The sequence below is a fragment of the Notamacropus eugenii genome, chromosome 3, assembly GCF_028372415.1.
Source record: "Notamacropus eugenii isolate mMacEug1 chromosome 3, mMacEug1.pri_v2, whole genome shotgun sequence".
NCBI lineage: Eukaryota > Metazoa > Chordata > Mammalia > Diprotodontia > Macropodidae > Notamacropus > Notamacropus eugenii.
In genome coordinates, this window is record NC_092874.1 from 224,820,116 (window position 1) to 224,837,222 (window position 17,107).

Genomic DNA, 17,107 nt, shown 5'->3' on the forward strand with positions numbered 1-17,107 from the left:
ATCTATGAAGATGTCCAATAGGCAGTTGAAAATCCATATGTAGAGCTTGGTAGAGAGGTGAGGGGGAGAGGGAACAAGCATATGCTTAGTGTTTTACAAATATTATCTCAGGAAGATAGAAGTCTATGACTCGTCCACACATGAATCACCCATTTGCAGGATGCATTCACTGTCGTCATTGAAGGGCATCTTCTTTGTATGAGATCTATTGGAGTACTGTAGTAATTTACATATATAGCTGACAACCAAACCTTGGTAAAGCAATTATGCTAAGGGGTTGGAAAAGGAAGAGTAGATGAAGGAAGGAGAAAGAGAAATGGTTAGAGGCAGGAAGAGAACCAGCAAAGTGTGGGAAGCCAAGAGAATGAGGATTCTGGAAAGAGAAAAATAGTGTCAAATACTGCAGAGATGTTAGGGAATATGGTAACTGTTTTGTTTTTTTTTTTAATCAGCATATTGGATTTGTCAAGAAAGTGATCACTGACATTCTATGAGAGATCAGTGGGGAACTCTGTGCTCTAGCTCATGCCTTGGAAGGGTAATGTGAAAGAACTTTGCTTGTTTAGTTTGGAAAAGAGCCTTGGGAGAAAGCGGCAATACTTGTTTTGGGGGGTATTTGCTTGTTTCTCAAGTGGAAGGAAAGCAGTTAGCTCTGCCTAGTTCCAGGGGGACAGAACCAGGAACAATGGGTGAGCTCATTGTGAGGGAAACTTCTTTTAAAATGATGGTTGTCTTCATTCAGAATGAACTGCTTCATGAAATTGTGGAATATCTCTCACTGGAAGAGAGCAGAGACTAAATGACCTCTAGATGGAGTGGACCATATTCCCCAAATGCATTTGACCATAAAATGGAGGCCTGATCCCTGGTGACAGTTTATTGGGCAGGAGGTTCAGACCTCTATGGATCAGCTAGACACAAAAAGTGAGGAAATGATCATTGCTGGAGACTCCCCTTGTTTAGAACAAACCTCTATAAAAGGGGAAGATTTTAGGAAATCTACCACATGGGAAATAACGTCTGAATAAAGTGGGAGCAAGACCAGAAAATGTGTCCCAATCCTAACCATAAACCAGCCTGATATATTTGCTGGCAATGTTGGGATGGTTCCATCTCAGGCTGATGTTCAGATAGCTCAGTCCATTATGGCAGAAGAAATTTAGGCGAAACTTCTCAATTTGCCCAAACCCTCCTTTACTCTTAACGTTAAGCAGGTTTGCATTCCTGTGCACATTGCTAAGATTTCCACCCATACAGGAACATCAACTTTAATGGTACCAGCACCTACTGTGAAAAAGTCATTGATCTCCTTGAAGGTAATTGAGACTCCATCCTCGGCCAGTTCTATCCCCTTGGACACCTCCTTGCAAAAATTTTTGAGATGTTGGACTATTCTGCTACTTGCTTGTTGATGGCTCTACATGTTATGGGTTTTACATTGGCCTCTTTTTTCTTCTTCATATGATACACTCTATCTCTCCAAATGGGGGCATTTTTACTGACTGTCCCCCATGCACAGAATACTCTCCCTTCTCACCTCCAGGCCTTTTTCAAGTTCAACTGAAGTCCCATCTTCTACAGGAAGCCTTTCTTAATCCCCCTTAATTCTTGTGCTTTCCTTCTGTTGATTATTTCCAATTATCCTGTATATGTCTTATTTCTACATAGTTTACATAGTCTCCCCTATTAGTCCGTGGACTCCATAAGAATTAAGAGTGGAGACTTGCTTTGGCCTTTCTTTGTATCCTCAATATTTATCACAGTGCCTGGTTGGGTTAGGGTGGAGAGGGCATGGGGTGCATGGGTGTACTCTCTTGAAGCAGGTCTCTCTAATTGAGTAACTCCCTCAGAATAAACCACAAGTTTGCCAGAGTGCAAGGAAAATCAATTTATTGGGAACTCAGTAATCAAGCCCAGGGGAAAGGGAGACAGAGAGAGTACAGGCAGGGGCCAGCCGGCCGAGTGTATCTATCTGGGATAGGGTAGGGATGAACCTGGTCCTGGCTTGGGGAGGGCGCCCCTTCAGGAAATAAAGAGACCAGAGAAGTCGGTGGCCCGCTAGAGACAGCTGCTCAGAAGATACAGCTGCAAAACTGGAAACTCCTCTCCTTTCTTCTCTCCCCCTGCGATCCCCCAGTGGACATCCTCGGGCCCCCCAATAATTCTGCCTTCAATCCCGAGGGTTAGATTTCTGGGGTTGCCCATTCTCGTCCTCGAAAGCCGTGATTATACTTCTGATTCCCAGGGGGCGGAGAAGGGTTTATTTACAGCTGAGACTTGGGGGATCTAGGCAAATCGCACGGAACGGCAGCTCCCGCGGCTGAAACTCTGACCGCAGGGCACACACGGACCCCCAGTGCTCACCACTAGATTTCCGCTGCATGGGGCGCTGCAGACGCTGCCTGTCACTGGACGCGAACCTGATACACAAAGGTCTCCGCAGACGACCCCTCCCCGGGAGCTGCTCACACCTGAGGGGTAAAAGGAGAGAGGAGGGCAGTTTATCTCTCTGGGTGATCACTGAGTCCCGCCCCACAACCTAAGTCTGGGGACGGAAAACCTCGGAACTCAAGTGTCTCCCACTGGTCCAGATCCAGGAGAAAGAAATAGGAGTCCCACTAGCATTGCTGAGGAATATACTTTCTTTAGTCTAACCTTCCTACTGCAAAGAGGGATAATTTGATTTTAGAGTTAGAGCTGGAAAAGATCTTTGAGGTCATCTCATATAATGCCTGTTTTACAGATGAGGAAACTGTGACATGACTGGCCTAAGGTTACATACTAAGTGACAGCTGAGTTTCTAATATAGATACTCTCCCTCCCTTTTTTGAGCATTTTAAGGTCCACAAATCCCTTTCTTCTAGCAACCCTGTGGGGCAGGGTTACAATATTATCAGCCTCATCTTGCACAGGAGAAAACAGATTGAGGAAAGTGAAATGACTTGGCCAAAGCTGCACTAAAAAGTGTGCCAGGATTGCAACCCCCTGTGTCAGAGACTGTTCAAAGATAGGATCTAGTTACAGGTCATCTTGAAGTCTAGAGTTAGCATCCCAGGATACTGTCCCTCACATCTGTCCATTTCCTCTAACTTGTCTAACTTAACTCCTTTCAGGACCTGGATTACTTACAGACATTCACAGCTCCAACACCTTCACACAACCTAGGGGAAAGGAGAATGGAACATGTTAGATGGGAAGTGGGTGAGATCTATTTTTTGTAAAAAAAAATATCTGGCCCCAAAGGCTGATCATCTCTCTTCCAAAGTCTCTAATGAGAGTTTTGTGCAAATAGATGCAAACTAAAGGTAAGTGGGATCATGGTAATTCTGAGTATGGATGGAGAGTGGAGAATGGAGCATCACTGAATAGAGAGGGTGGGCCTGATCCCAGGTACCCACCTTTGTTCCTCTCCTTCCAACAGCCGTTTGTAGGTGGCGATCTCGATGTCCAGCCCCAGCTTGGAGTTCATGACCTCCTGGTACTCCTTCAACAGACAAGCCATGTCCTGCTTGGCCTTCTGCAGAGCCTCCTCAAGTCCTGCCAGCTTGCAGCGGGCATCATTGAGGGCAGCCTCACCCTGCTGCTCAGACTGGGTCACAGCAGCCTCCAGCTTGGAATTCTGGGGGAATACAAGAATCAGGGGAAGAGAGAGTGGGTTGTCAAATTGTCCTAGAATCAGAGACTCCCCAACAGAGGCAAATCTTATTATTCTTCTATGTTTGTGCAAAACTCTACCCTTCTCCTCCCTCACACCCACATGCACATCAACTGGACTGGAAAGACAAGAACTTCTTTCCAGGAGAAGTTTTCACAGCATCCTTCTATCATTTTTCTTAGTGTATCACCAGGTGACCTGGTTGGGAAGTTCTCCTTGGTATTTAAACAGAATTCATCTTGCTACAGTCTAACTGAATTCTTTCTTTTTGGAGAGTGGTCAGTGTCCATACCTGGCACTTGGCATTCTCCACCTCGGCGGTCAGCCTCTGGATCATGCGATTCAGCTCATTGATCTCCTCCTTCGTCCTGCGCAGACTCTCCCCATGGCGGATCACTGTGGCCTTCATCTCCTCACACTGTAAGGAGGGAGAGAGGGTAGTATCCAAAGCTCACAAATAAGTTCATGAAGGACCATCTCATCTATCCTCTGTTCTTCCCTGGGTAAGAAGACTCCATAACTTCCCAGGCAGGAGTAGCTCCAGATAAGCTACTAGGCAATCCTACTATACCTCTCAATTCATTTTCTTACTCTCCATAGCAGCTCTTCCAAACCTTTTCATTTCTTCTCAAGTTTCTTATGGTTCCCTCTTCCCACACACTCCAAGAGGAGGACTTTTTCTCTTTATGGAAAAAGATGTAACCATTCACCAGGAGTACCCTCCTCTCCCCACTTCCTCATCTCATATACCTTTTGCCATTTTCTCCTTTCACCCCTATCTCATATAATGAAGTAGCCTTACTCTTCACCAAAGGAAACTCCTCTACCTGCTCAAATGATTAGCCTTTCCTGTCTCCTCTAACAGATTGGCCCCTCTGTCACCCTACTCTATCATTTGTTTTTATCTTTCTATTTCCTTACTGCCTACAAACATGCCCACATCTTCCTCATTCTCAAAAACCCCTCACCTTATTCTCCATTCCCACTATCTTCCTATTTATACCTTCTGCCCTTTGTGACTGAACTTGACAAGGTTATCCATCTACAACAGGTGCCTCTGCTATAGCTCATGTCATTTTCTTCTTAACCCCTTACAATCCCTCTCCTGACCTCATCATTTTATCAAAACTACTCTTTGCAAAGTGACCAGTGATCTTTTAATTGACATCCAATGGCTGTTTCTCAGTTCTCACTCTCTGACACCTTTCTTTAGCTTCTGACATCGTGGATCTCTCTCTCCTTCTGGATACTCTCTTCTCTCTAAGTTTTTGGGGATACTCTGTCCTACCTCTCTGACTGCTTCTTCTCAGTCTCCTTTGCTGGATCCTCTTTTAGATCTTGCCCTTTGACCATGAGTGTCCCAGAGGGCTCAGTCTTGGGCCCTTTCCCTCTTCTCCCTTTACTTGGTGATCTCCTCAGTAACCATGGATTTAGAGCCTATCTCTAAGCTGATGATTCTCAAGTCAACTTATCATACTTTAACCAGGGGTAGGGGTCCTCAAGGGTCCTCTAGGTCCTCAAGTGCAGCCCTTTGACTGAATTCAAACTTCACAGAATAAATCCCCTTAATAAGGATTTGTTCTGTAAACAAAAGTCAAAAGGCCGCACCCAAGGACATAAAAGACTACATGTGGCCTCAAGGCCACGGGTTCCACACCCTTGCTAATCTCTCTCTGATCTCCAGTCTTGCATCTCCAACTGCCTTTCAGACAACTGGATGTCTAGTAAGCATCTCACACTAAACATGCCCAAAACAGAACACACTATCTTTCCTAAATCTTCCTTCCCACTTATTAACTTCCCTGGTGATGTAGAGGATGACACCGTCCTCCCAGTCTCTCAGTCTTGCAACTTAAGAGCTGCCCTTCACTGCTCATTATCTCTCAACTCCTTTACCTAACCTGTTGCTGAGGCCTCTCAATTTCACCTCTGCAACATCTCTCAAATGTGTCCCCTTCTCTCCTCTGACACTGCCACCACTTTGGTGCAAGCCTCATCACCTCATGCTTGGACTATTGCAACAGCCTGCTGGTGGATCTGCCTCCCTCAAGTGTCTCCCCACTCCAAATCTATCCTCCATTTAGCCACCAAAGGGATTTTCCTAAAGGGAAATTCCAACCATGTTACACCCCCTTAATCAAAAAACTCCGGTGGCTCCTTATTACCTCTAGGAGCAAATATAAAATCCCTGTTTGGCAATAATGCCCTTTATAACCTAGCCCCCTCCTACCTTTCCAGTCTTCCTTCACCTTACTGCCTTCCATGTACTCTTCAGTCCAGTGACATTGGCCTCCTGATTGTTTCATGAACAAGATATTGCACCTCTCCGTTGCAGGCGTTTTCTCTGGTTGTCTCTGATGCCTGGCATGCTCTGCCTCCTAACTCTGCCTACTGCCTTCCTTTATGTCTTAACTAAAATAAAATCTCCTACAAGAAGCCTTTCCCAACCCCTCTTCATTCTAATGCCTTTCTCCTCTTATTTCTTTTTTATCATGATGTCATATATGTCATAATTTTATTTTTTATAATTTTATCATAATATGTAATTTTATGTTTTATATATAATAAATATTTAATATAATATAATTTTATCATAATATCATATATATCTTGTTTGTACATATTTATTTGCTTGTTGCCTCTTTCATTAGATTGTGAACTACTTGAGGTCAGGGACTATCTTTGGCTTCTTTTTTGTATCCCCAAGCTTTAGGTATGATGCCTGGCATATAGTAGACAGTTAAGCGCCATAGTAGCTAGAGCATGAGGCCTTGAGTCAGGAAGCCTTGAGTTCAGATCTGGTCTCAGACACTTTGTATGACCCTGGGCAAGTCACTTAACTTCTGTTTGCCTCAGTTTCCTCATCTGTACAATAAGGACAATAATGGAACCTACCTCCCAGGTCGTGAGATAATAAGTGCTTAACACAGTGCCTGGCACATGGTAAGTGCTATATAAATATTGACTATTGAAATAACAATAATAAATGTTTAGTGACTCAAAGCTATTTGTGGTAAGGGAGAGAGTCAGGCTCATTCACCTTGCTGCGGTACCAGGACTCGGCCTCAGCCCGGCTGCGACTGGCAATGTCATCGTACTGAGCCTTGATCTCTGCGATGACACAGTCCATATTGAGTTCTCGGCTGTTGTCCATCTTCACCACAACGGAAGTGTCTGAGATGTGGGTGTGGAGGACTCGGATCTCCTGCAGGGGAGAATCACCAAAAGCGTATAGATTCTCACTTCTCTAAAAACTGCCTCTCAACTCTTCCTTCTTTTCCCTTAATATAGTTCCTCTGTGGCCTACATTCTCAGAATCCCCCCCCCCCTCCACCTAGGCACACAGTCCCACAAAGAGTGGAAAAGGTTACCCAGGGACATTTCATTTCATTTATGTCTACTGGTGATGACCAACAGACCTATGGATTTCTTTAAAAATATTCTGTCTGGCAAAGGGGTATAGAAATCTATTTTGCCCTACAAGAAAGTAAGGGAGAAGGAGATAAGGGGGAGTGATAAAAGGGAGAGTAGACTGCAGGAAGAGGTAATTGGAATGCATGCCATCTTGGGTTGGGGGGCAGGGCAGAGAGGGAAAGAAAATTTGGAACCTTCAAGCTTGTGGAAATGAATGTTGAAAGCTAAAAATAAATAAATTCATTAAAAAAAAATTCCCTGCCTGGGTATTTTAGGCAACAGTAGACCTGTTGCCTAGTTTCTATCTGACCCACAGATCCTCCTTCCATATTTTTTTGGGTACTGGATTTGTGCCAGAGCCTAAAGCTTTGGCAGGCTACTGTTGTTTATAACCATCTCCATAGTAATAGTGAATGATACAGGCAACCTAGAGTATGATGAAGCAGGATGACCTCAGGTCACCAGGGCATGGAATTTTCTACTCCTTGAGTTCCCATTTGAAATAGCTCTTCTTGGTGTATCTCCTCATTCCTCCCCTACCCCACCACCCCTTGAGTCACAAAATGGATACCATCTCTTCTGCTCGATTGGTTCCATAGCTCAGAAAATAGGAAGACCTTTGTATCACCCCACCCTCAAGCCTCCTCCTGACCACAGTGCTTCTCACCTCCTCATACAGAGCCCTTAGGAACTGAATCTCCTCTGTTAGGGCCTCAGCATTGGCTTCCAGGTCTGATTTTTGGAGATAGGCAAAATCCACATCCTGCAGAGGAGAAAGGGAAATTTAGGGATCTGGAGGCAGCTTCTCTTTCTCTATCCTTCCCTTCAAAAGTCACTTCACTGCTGGCCTCTCTTAATTTCAGTTTTCATATCTGCAAAATGGGGATAATAATATAATACCTATCTCAGAAATGTTGTGAGGAAAACAATTCAATTATAAGATTACACCTAGATATGGATGATGATGATGATGATGATGGTGATGCCACTAGGTGGTGCAGTGAATAAATTGCCACATCTGGAATTAGGAAGACTCATCTTCCTGAGTTCAAATCTGGCCTCAGACCCTTGGCAAATCACTTACAGCTATTTGCCTCAGTTTCCTCATCTGTAAAATGATCCAAAGAAGGAAATGGCAAACCAGTCCAGTATCTTTGCCAAGGAAACCCCAAATGAGGCTATGAAGCATCAGACATGACTAAAATGACTGACCAATAGCAACAAAAATTATGATTGTTGTTTCTCCTATTTTTTACTTTGGGCTAAGGTTAGACAAGTATGTTTAGCAAATTTTTTTACGATACCCTGTTGGGGCAGCTAGGTGGTGCAGTGGATAGAGCACCAGTGCAAGAGTCAAGAGGACCTGAGTTCAAGTCTCACTTGACACTTGACACTCACTAGCTGTGTGACCTTGGGCAAGTCACTTAACCCCAGTTGCCTCATCCTGGGTGATCTCCAGTCATCCTGATGAATATCTGGTCACTGGATTCAGGTGGCTCTGGAGGAGAAGCGAGGCTGGTGACTTGCACAGCCCTCCCTCACTCAAAACAAAGTCAAGTGCAAGTCATGTCATTATTTCTCTGATGGCATGGTCTTCTTTGGTAACGAAGGACAAACACACACATGATACCCTGTCACTGGGAAGGGCTTTTGGAGACAGAAAGGATTTCTAAGAATTGGTGACGTTTTCGTTGAAGATGCAAGATGATGATACAAAGAGCCTGGGCTAGGGTCAGGCAAGTAGGCAACCTCTTTGGGTTGCACAATGAGGAACTTTTAAAAATATGACTTCTTCCAAATGTACATGATTTGGATCCTAGATAATCAGTGACACTCATAGGTATTAGATGTAGATCAGATCAGATGTAGAATTAGAAGACCTACGTTAGAGTGCTGAATTTGCTACTTTAATGGCTATGACACCTTGGACAAGTCACTTCTCTTTATATGGGTCTGAGTTTCTTTATCTAAAAAATGAGAAGGGTTAGACAAGTTATTATGGTGCCTTCCATCTCAGAATCTGTGCTCCTTTCACCTTAGGCTATACAGTAGCAACTGGACAGGGCAATGGGTATAGGTACCATTAGGTGTCACTGTGATGGCTGAGAGGCATAGGAAGAACAGAGTTGAGGGTCTGGGGCAGGGACAGGGAACCTGTGGCCTTGGTTCCATGTGGCCCTCTAGATCCTTGTGTGCCTTTTTGACTGAATCCAAATTTAACAGAACAAATCTTTTAGGATTAAGGTCGCACTTAAGGATCTAGAAGGCCACATGGGGCCTCAAGGTCACAGATTCCCCACTCCTGATCTGGGGTTATAACTCACATCTCACTATATGCTACATGGAAAGGGAGTGTGGTGTGGTAGGCAGGGCTACCATGGAGGAGAGAATTAAGGCATTTGGAAAAAGGAAAGCCAAGGACTGGGTGCGCTATATGGTGTAGGCAAAAGTCATTCAACCTCCTTCTGGGTCTTAGGCTTCCAAAACCTTTCACAGAAGGGTTGTAGCCTCTCCTATTTCTAGTCTAGGATATCCTGGGTCTGAGCACTCACCTTCTTTAGGATAACAAATTCATTTTCTGCTGTTGCCCTCAGGGCTACCTCCTCTTCATATCTGGGGGAAAAAAGAGGGAGAAGTTTCACTTTCAGAGATCCTCAGAGTTCAGGGTTTGAGGAGAAGCAGAAAGAGAGAGGAAAGAAGGAAGGGTGGGAGAGGAGAGAGAAAAAAAGGACAGAAAGGAGGAAGGAAAGAAGGGAAAAAGGAAGGGAGGGTGGATGGAAAGGAGTAAAGAAGGAGAAAGAAAAAGAAAGGAAGTGATAGGAAGAGAGAGGAAGGAAGGAAGGAAAGAAGGAAAGAAAGAAGGATAAGTGACTTTGGATGAGGCCTAAACTTTACTCCCAGAAGGCTGCCTTTGGAGGATGTCTTGGAATGAAATAGCTCATGGAATTAAAGTATTCTTGGGCTGTGAAAGGAACCTGAAGAGGTCATTTTGCCCAGCCTTCCACTTCTACTCTCCAGAGTATTCAAACCATCCCCCAAGAGAACTCTTTCCTGAAAACAAAACAAAGCAAAAAACAAACCAGTCTAGGAGTCATCATTACTCCCCATCTGCTAGAATATTCATTCTAACCTTTCCTGTGGGAGGAATTCTTAGCGTCTGTCTCACCGGAAGTCTTTCAGCTGCAGTGCCAGGCTGCATCTTCCTACTCTCAGGAGACACTTGCCTAATACAAAGCTAGAATTTGTTTTATCTCCTCCAACTGGACTATAAAACTGTGGAGGGCAGGCAGGGTCATGTCTCATCCGTTTATGTTCCACACAAGTATCTACAACAGTGGAGGACACACACACAGACACACACACTCTCTCTCTCTTCTCTCTCTCTCTCTCTCTCTCTCTCTCTCTCTCTCTCTCTCTCTCTCTCTCTGTCTCTGTCTCTCTGTCTCTCTGTCTCTGTCTCTGTCTCTCTCTCTCTCTCTCTCTCTCGAGAGAAAATATATGCATGTATATGTATATCTGTGTGTACGTATGTATGTATACACACATGTAAGTTCTCAATAAATGTTTTTGTTAAAATCCTTTCTTTTGTTTTAGCATATGGGTTTAGAAACATAGTGAAGCAACTTGCTTTTCCCCACTGATATTAACATTTTCTTTTTCCTGCCCCACTGCTTGAAGATGACATGATGGAAAGGAAATGTTGCTTAAGTTAAGAATTTGCTTACTGTCTATCAATCAAAAATGCAAGGGGTCTTGAACTGGCAAGCTGTCAGTGTTCCCATCTCCACGTAGGATCCAGAACCAAACACCCTTAATAGAACCCAGAGAGGTGAGAACTCTTCCTGCGATTAACCCCCTCCCAGATTCCTTGACACCAGAGAATGGCACTCCACAAACTTCCCTATCCCCCTGTGCCTATATGTCTATCTAACAACTTTCACCACTGGGCAGTTCTTCTTGTTGTCTGACTCCAATCCTTCCTGATAGGACTTAAATCCATTCCTGTTATTCTTTCCCCAAACACTCACTTCTTCTTGTAGCCCTCCAGCACCTCCTGCACGTGGTTGAGCTCAGATGCCAGGCGCCCACTGTCGGCCTCCACGCACTCCAGCTCCCTCCTCAGAGTCTCAATGTAGCCACTGAACAAGGGCTCCAAATTGCTCTCGCAACATTTCCGGTTCTGGTAGAATTGCCACTTGGTCTCCAGAAGCTTGTTCTGCTGCTCCAGGAATCGAACCTGCCATCCCAGGGAAGAGGAAACATCATCAAGGGACATTCAGAGGGGGAGGATACCTCAGCACCTCTTGGAAAGCATGGAAAAAGATAGCTTGAAATCGCAGCAAATGTCTGCCCAGGGCCATGGATGAAAGGACTTCTCATGGAAATTCTATCACTTCTATCGCTCAGTCTTAGAATGGAGGTTTGATCTGTGATTTCATTGTTACTGGGTAAGAATCCCTTTCCCCTACCTTCAATGCAGGGTTTTAGCATCTTCAATCTTTAAAGAAATGCCTGGAGAGTAGAGAGAAGGGACTTGAATCCAGGTCTTCCTGGCCAAGAGGCTAGTTCTCTATTCATTAGACCACAATGTTTCTTAATATGAAAATCCTATGGGGATAAGCCTATTGTCTAAGGACAATCTGATTGGAAGTTCATGGATCCTTAGTTCATGGAAATATTTCCAGATGTGGGGTTGTAAGCATCTTAAGAAATTTTAGGATAGTAGAAGGAGAACTCATCTGGATTCTAGCTCGGGTTCTGCCACCTGTTTGTCCCATGAGTCCCTTTCCCTGTCTGGGTCTCAGTTTCATCATTTCAAAAATGAGGTCATTGGACTAGAAGCAATGGGTGGAAGCTGTCAGGAGGCAATTGGGACCATGCAAATGTGGGAGAGTGTGCCTCAGGAGACAGGATGTTTCTCCTTACTAGAGGTCTTCAGGCAAAGGCTGGATAAACTATTTCTCAGGTGCTCTGGGTCAGGGGGATTCCTGTGCAGGTCCGAAGTCCTCTTTCCTCTGTGACTAGAAGATCCCTAACAGTCCTTCCAATTTTGACACTGCAAGATTTTGTGATTCTGTGTGAAAATACTGCAGAGGGTAGCTTGGTTGCACATGCTGTCTGTCCTCCATGCCTCGAATGCTCTTTCTTCTCACCTCTTGGAGTCCTTAGCTTCTTTCAGGGCACAGTTTAGGAAATCATTAAATGGATCTTTTACTAGCCTCCCCCAATTAGTGCTCTCCCCCACCTTCCAAAATTACTTTGAATATATTTTCTATTTACTTATCTATTAACATATCATTTCTTCTTAATAGAATGCAAGCTCCTTGGGGGTAGACTATTACATTTTTGTATTTGGATCCTCAGCATCTTGGTGTAGGGTAAGTGCTTGCTGAATTGAATTAGCTCTCTGTCTAGGCTGTTGTAGCCACTCTCCACCCACTCTTTAGTGCGTGACTTCTGGAAGCTCCCAAATTATGAGGGAATTAGTGGAGAAGTCTTATTATTCAGCAAAAGTAAGAGATGCATCTTATCTCCATCTTCCCAAAAGCTCATTTTTATTCTCCAGGTGAATGCAAGGTAGATGTTCTCCCACTAAAGATAGAGCTGTTACCCAACATCTACCTCCCTCTACTACCATGAGTTCTTTCTCCTCTGAAAATAATGTCATCTTCTATCTGTACAGTCTTTACACTTTCTGAAGTCATTTAATATTAATTATTTTATCTTCATGATACTTTTCATGAAGGGGGAAGTTAGGAAGGCTATTGTCCACATTTACTGAGGAAGACACTGAAGCTTAGGGTGGTTAAATGATATCTCCAGTGTTACACAGCTAGCACTTGGAACTGGAACTGGAATGCAGATAATCCTGAAATTAATGTTCTTTCTTTATGGGATTTGCATATACTGAAATATGCAATGCTAATATTTGCTTATTGAAATGTTCTTGCAGGACTCTTGCAGGTAGCCTTTGTATATCTTGGCTGATCTATCCATTGCCTCCTTAAAATTTCATTTGTATTTATTGAAGGCCATTAGATTTGGAAGGGACCATAGAGATCTGCTAGTCGGGATCTTTCATTTGGCTGATGAATAGATTACGACTCAGAATGGTTCGTTAGTTCTGGGAGTAGAATCCTACACTCTTTGGTAATCGATCAGCCCTTGAGTCTCTGATCCTACAAAAACCCCTGGGAAACTAGCTCCATATCTGCGTCTTATCCTTTCTGGCCTAAGGATATGGGGCTCCACAGAACACTGGGAGGGTGACTCCGGGTCTAGGGCTGGGGAATTTGCCCTAATTGAGGAGAGGAGACTCTGGATATGTGGCCCTGTGACCTGGCCTTCTGGGCCTTGGCTAGACTGCGTGGGATCAGAGCATTTAAAGCTGGATTAAAGCGCCTTAAATGAGATATAGTTCAACCCCTCATTTTATGAACATGAAGCAGAGGTTCTCAGGGGACTTATCTTAAATTCTTTCTGCCCTAAGGGAAATTGCCTGGCCCCGGTTCACCTTGTCGATGAAGGCGGCGAATTTGCTGTTGAGACACTTAATCTGCTCCTTCTCCTCATGCTTCACACACTGGGCGTTGGGGTCGATCTCCAGGTTGAGGGGGGTCAGGAGGCTCTCATTGACGGATACGGTGGTGATGCAGGGGGTGCTGGGCCCGCACACTCCCCCAGAGCGATAGCCGAAGCTCCGGCCGCAGGAGCCAGCCCTGTAGCCCGAACAGATGCTGCGGCTGCCAAAGCCAGTCAGTCCCCTGTAGCAGGACACTCCACGGTAGGGAGCGGCGGTGATGCAGCATCGATCACCCAGTCTAGGCACGAAGGCTGAGCAGGAGCTGAAGGTCCGGATTCTGTTGTTGGAGCTGAGGCGAAAAGATCGGCAGGACATGATGCTGCTGGAGAAGGAGGACGAGGCCAAAAGTGGAGGCAGCACCAGAGTGTCTGTGCGCATCCGATGCCGTCCCTTTTCTTATATTCCCCAGCCCGATGGGGTTGGGCAGCATAAAAAGACTGAGGAAGCATTTATGAGCTTGAACTCCTTGTATCATACACTCCTTGTATAGTAAGTATTTGTAGTGAGCTTTTGCTGGGGACTCCCCCCCACCCTCACCCCCGGAAATGAGGACGGATATCAAAGCTGGGTTAGCCTGTCTATCAGCCCCTATAAAATAGCATCATTCTCCTGCCCTACTGTTTTATGAAGTAGGCGAATGGAGTGAAAATTAAAAAACAATTTCTTCCCTGGTGCTCCTAATTGGACTATGGGAAGTCAGGCCTTTCTCTCTCTGTATGACTTTAGGGCAAGGAGCCAGAAAATGGAGGGTAGGTGCGGTTCACAGTAGACGGGTTTCTAGGATTTCTGAGGTGATGAAGTTTGGATGAGGCATGAATCATCCTGACTCCTTATACATCTCTTACTTCCTTTACCAGCTCAGCTCCTCGCCCTTTCTCTGCCCAGGAGACTTTCTCTGATCAACCCCATTTACCCTGAAAAGACGATCCTTTAAATTAAACTTCCTTTCAGCATTTTTCTGTGCTTAATTTGCAAAGGCTTTGTCTCATTTGTATTTTATTCTGTATAAGTTTAGCTCATTTTCAGTAGGGTGGAAGAGAATTATTGCCAAAAGTTAAAAAACAATCTTACCATTTCTTTCCTCAGAATTCATTCAAGTCATTCTTTCTTCAGCAAACCATACTAATCACTTACTATGGACATTGTACTGTGCTAGATACTAGGGGAGATGGTTACAAATGCCTTGTCCTGGATGCCTTTTTCCCTTCCCAGGTCCCTCAGGACTGAAATTTTGTCCATTTTGTCCATCTCATTTTGGATGGTTCCTGTTTCTGTGCCTTTGGTTTATGTCTATTTTCCCATGAGATTGGGGGCTCCCTGAGGGTAGATTGACTTGTAGATATAAAATTAGAGGTGGGAGAGATTTTGAGAATCATCCTAACTAAGCCCTAATTCTACAGGTGAAGAAAACTGAGGTCCAGAGATGAAAAATTACTTACTTAATGTCTTACTGATACATTTTTTAAAAATTAATTTATTTCAAACTAAAATATTAAAACTTAAATATACAAGAAAAGAAAAAGAAATATATTATAAACTTAAATGCTGAAACTTCAAGACAAAATAAGAAAAGAGAAAAAGCCTTGTCATGTGCAAAGCAGAATGTTAGAAAGGATTCAAAATTTATAGCAATAATTTTCCATTTTGTAATAAATACTAACTACTCACTGTGCTCCAAGCTGTCCATCTTTTTTTTTTGCTTCTTTGTAAGTTTTTTTTGTTCTCTACTGTGTACTTTTTACTTTGTTCTTTTTCCCCTCCTACCTCTCCCCCTCCCTCCAAGAAGGTTGCAATTGAGCACAGATGTATTTGTTTGTAAATACATACAAATATACTTACATATATACAATGTGCGCACACATACACACACATATATATGCACATATACACAAACTATGTACACATACACACACTTACATACACATACATATGCTTAGATATCTATAATCATCCTCATATGTAGATATATACGTTCATATGCATCTATGTAAGACTGTACTAAACTTGTTTGTCCTCTGTTTCTCTGAGGGTAGACAACATCTTCCTTCATAGGTCCAAATCTTTCCCTATTTTTCTAAGTCTACCAACTCATCATTTTCTATACCACAGCAATATTCCAACCATATACTGTCTAGTTATTTTAGTTTAAAATAATAGTGATTAATATAGCTGACAAATAGTGTAGTTTCCCTATTTTTCTCTTCTGATTAAATCTATTTTAGTTTTAACTTTGTCTGAGATCATGATTACTACCCCTGGTTTTTTCCCCTAATAAATTCTACTCCTGATCTTTATTTTATGTTTTTATTTGTATTTCCTATCTCTTCTGACTCCTCTACTTTACTTCTACGTGCTACCTTCTCCTCCTGTTACTGGCCCCCCCCCAAAGATCCTTCCCTTCTAAAATCTCTCCCTTATCCTCTCCCCCTCCTTATCACCTAAGCCTTTTATTTCTTTACGAATTTAGAAGACTTTTTTGCCCTTCTAGGAATATATGTATTCTTCCCTCTTTAACCTATTCCCAAGGACAGTAGGGTTCCAGAACTATTAGCCTTCCTCCCCCATCTAATTCCTCTCTGTCAGTTCTTTTCATACGTAGTTTGTATAAGACAATTACTCTTTTTATCTTTTCCTAGATGATTTACTTTTTAGTATCACATTGTATTCAACTCTACCCCAATTTTTCTTTCGAACTAGTTACTAATGGTAATCTTAGACATATGATTTGCATTTTCTTATATAAAAAGTGAAGTCTGTCCTCACTGAGTCTCTTGTAATTAGTCTTTGATGTTTACCTTATATTTCTCTCAAATTTGTATGTCATATTTTATATTGATTTCAGATCTTTTTGCAACAAAATCCTGAAAGTCTGACAATTCGTTGAATATCCATCATTTTTCATTCAGGATTACGCTTAACTTAGCAGGGTATGATATTTTTGGCCACAACTCCAGTTCTTTTGCTCTTTGATATATAGTGTTCCAAGATCGGCAGTCTTAGTGTAGCCAGTGCTAGGTCTTGTGTGATTCTAATTGTGGCTCCACCATATTTGAATTGTTTTTCTCTTGTTCATAATATTTTCTCCTTGAGCTGAGGGTTTTGGAATCTAGCTATCATATTCTTGTAGGTTTTCTTTGTAGTATCTCTTTCAGGTGGTGATTGGTGGATTTTTTTTCTATTTCTGCTCCCCCCTCTTCTTTTAATACATCAGAACAATTTTCTTTAATTATTTCTATTATTATTGTATTAAGATTATTTTTTTTTATTGTAGCTTTCAGGTAGGTCAGTTACTCTTGTTTTCTCTTGATCTGTTCTCCAGATCAATTGGTTTTCATATGAGATGTTTCACTTTCTCTTTTTTTTCATTATTTATATTTTGTTTTGTTATTTCTTGATCTCTCATAACTTTGCTGGCTTCCTCTGGCCCAATTCTACTTTTCAAGGAATCATTTTCT

At 43.0% G+C, this 17,107-nt stretch overlaps 1 protein-coding gene across 1 annotated transcript; it reads right to left on the reverse strand.

Moving 5' to 3' along the window:
• Positions 1-1,873: 1,873 nt before the first annotated feature.
• Positions 1,874-14,086, reverse strand: LOC140531374 (keratin, type II microfibrillar, component 7C-like). The gene is made up of 9 exons (XM_072650338.1): positions 13,584-14,086; positions 11,098-11,306; positions 9,622-9,682; positions 7,737-7,832; positions 6,696-6,860; positions 3,948-4,073; positions 3,399-3,619; positions 3,130-3,161; positions 1,874-2,471 (listed from the first exon to the last, which is right to left on the reverse strand). The coding sequence occupies exons 1-9, from the start codon at positions 14,028-14,030 to the stop codon at positions 2,287-2,289; spliced, it is 1,542 nt and encodes a 513-aa protein (XP_072506439.1). The 5' UTR covers positions 14,031-14,086; the 3' UTR covers positions 1,874-2,286.
• Positions 14,087-17,107: the final 3,021 nt, after the last annotated feature.

Coding starts and splice junctions, on each gene's coding strand:
- LOC140531374 (XM_072650338.1), bottom strand. CDS start 14,030: ATGCGCACAGACACTCTGGTGCTGCCTCCACTTTTGGCCTCGTCCTCC. Junction 6,861..7,736: donor TAAGGGCTCTGTATGAGGAG/GTGAGAAGCACT, acceptor TCTCCCCTGCAG/GAGATCCGAGTCCTCCACAC. Junction 2,472..3,129: donor TGTTGGAGCTGTGAATGTCT/GTAAGTAATCCA, acceptor TTTACCCCTCAG/GTGTGAGCAGCTCCCGGGGA.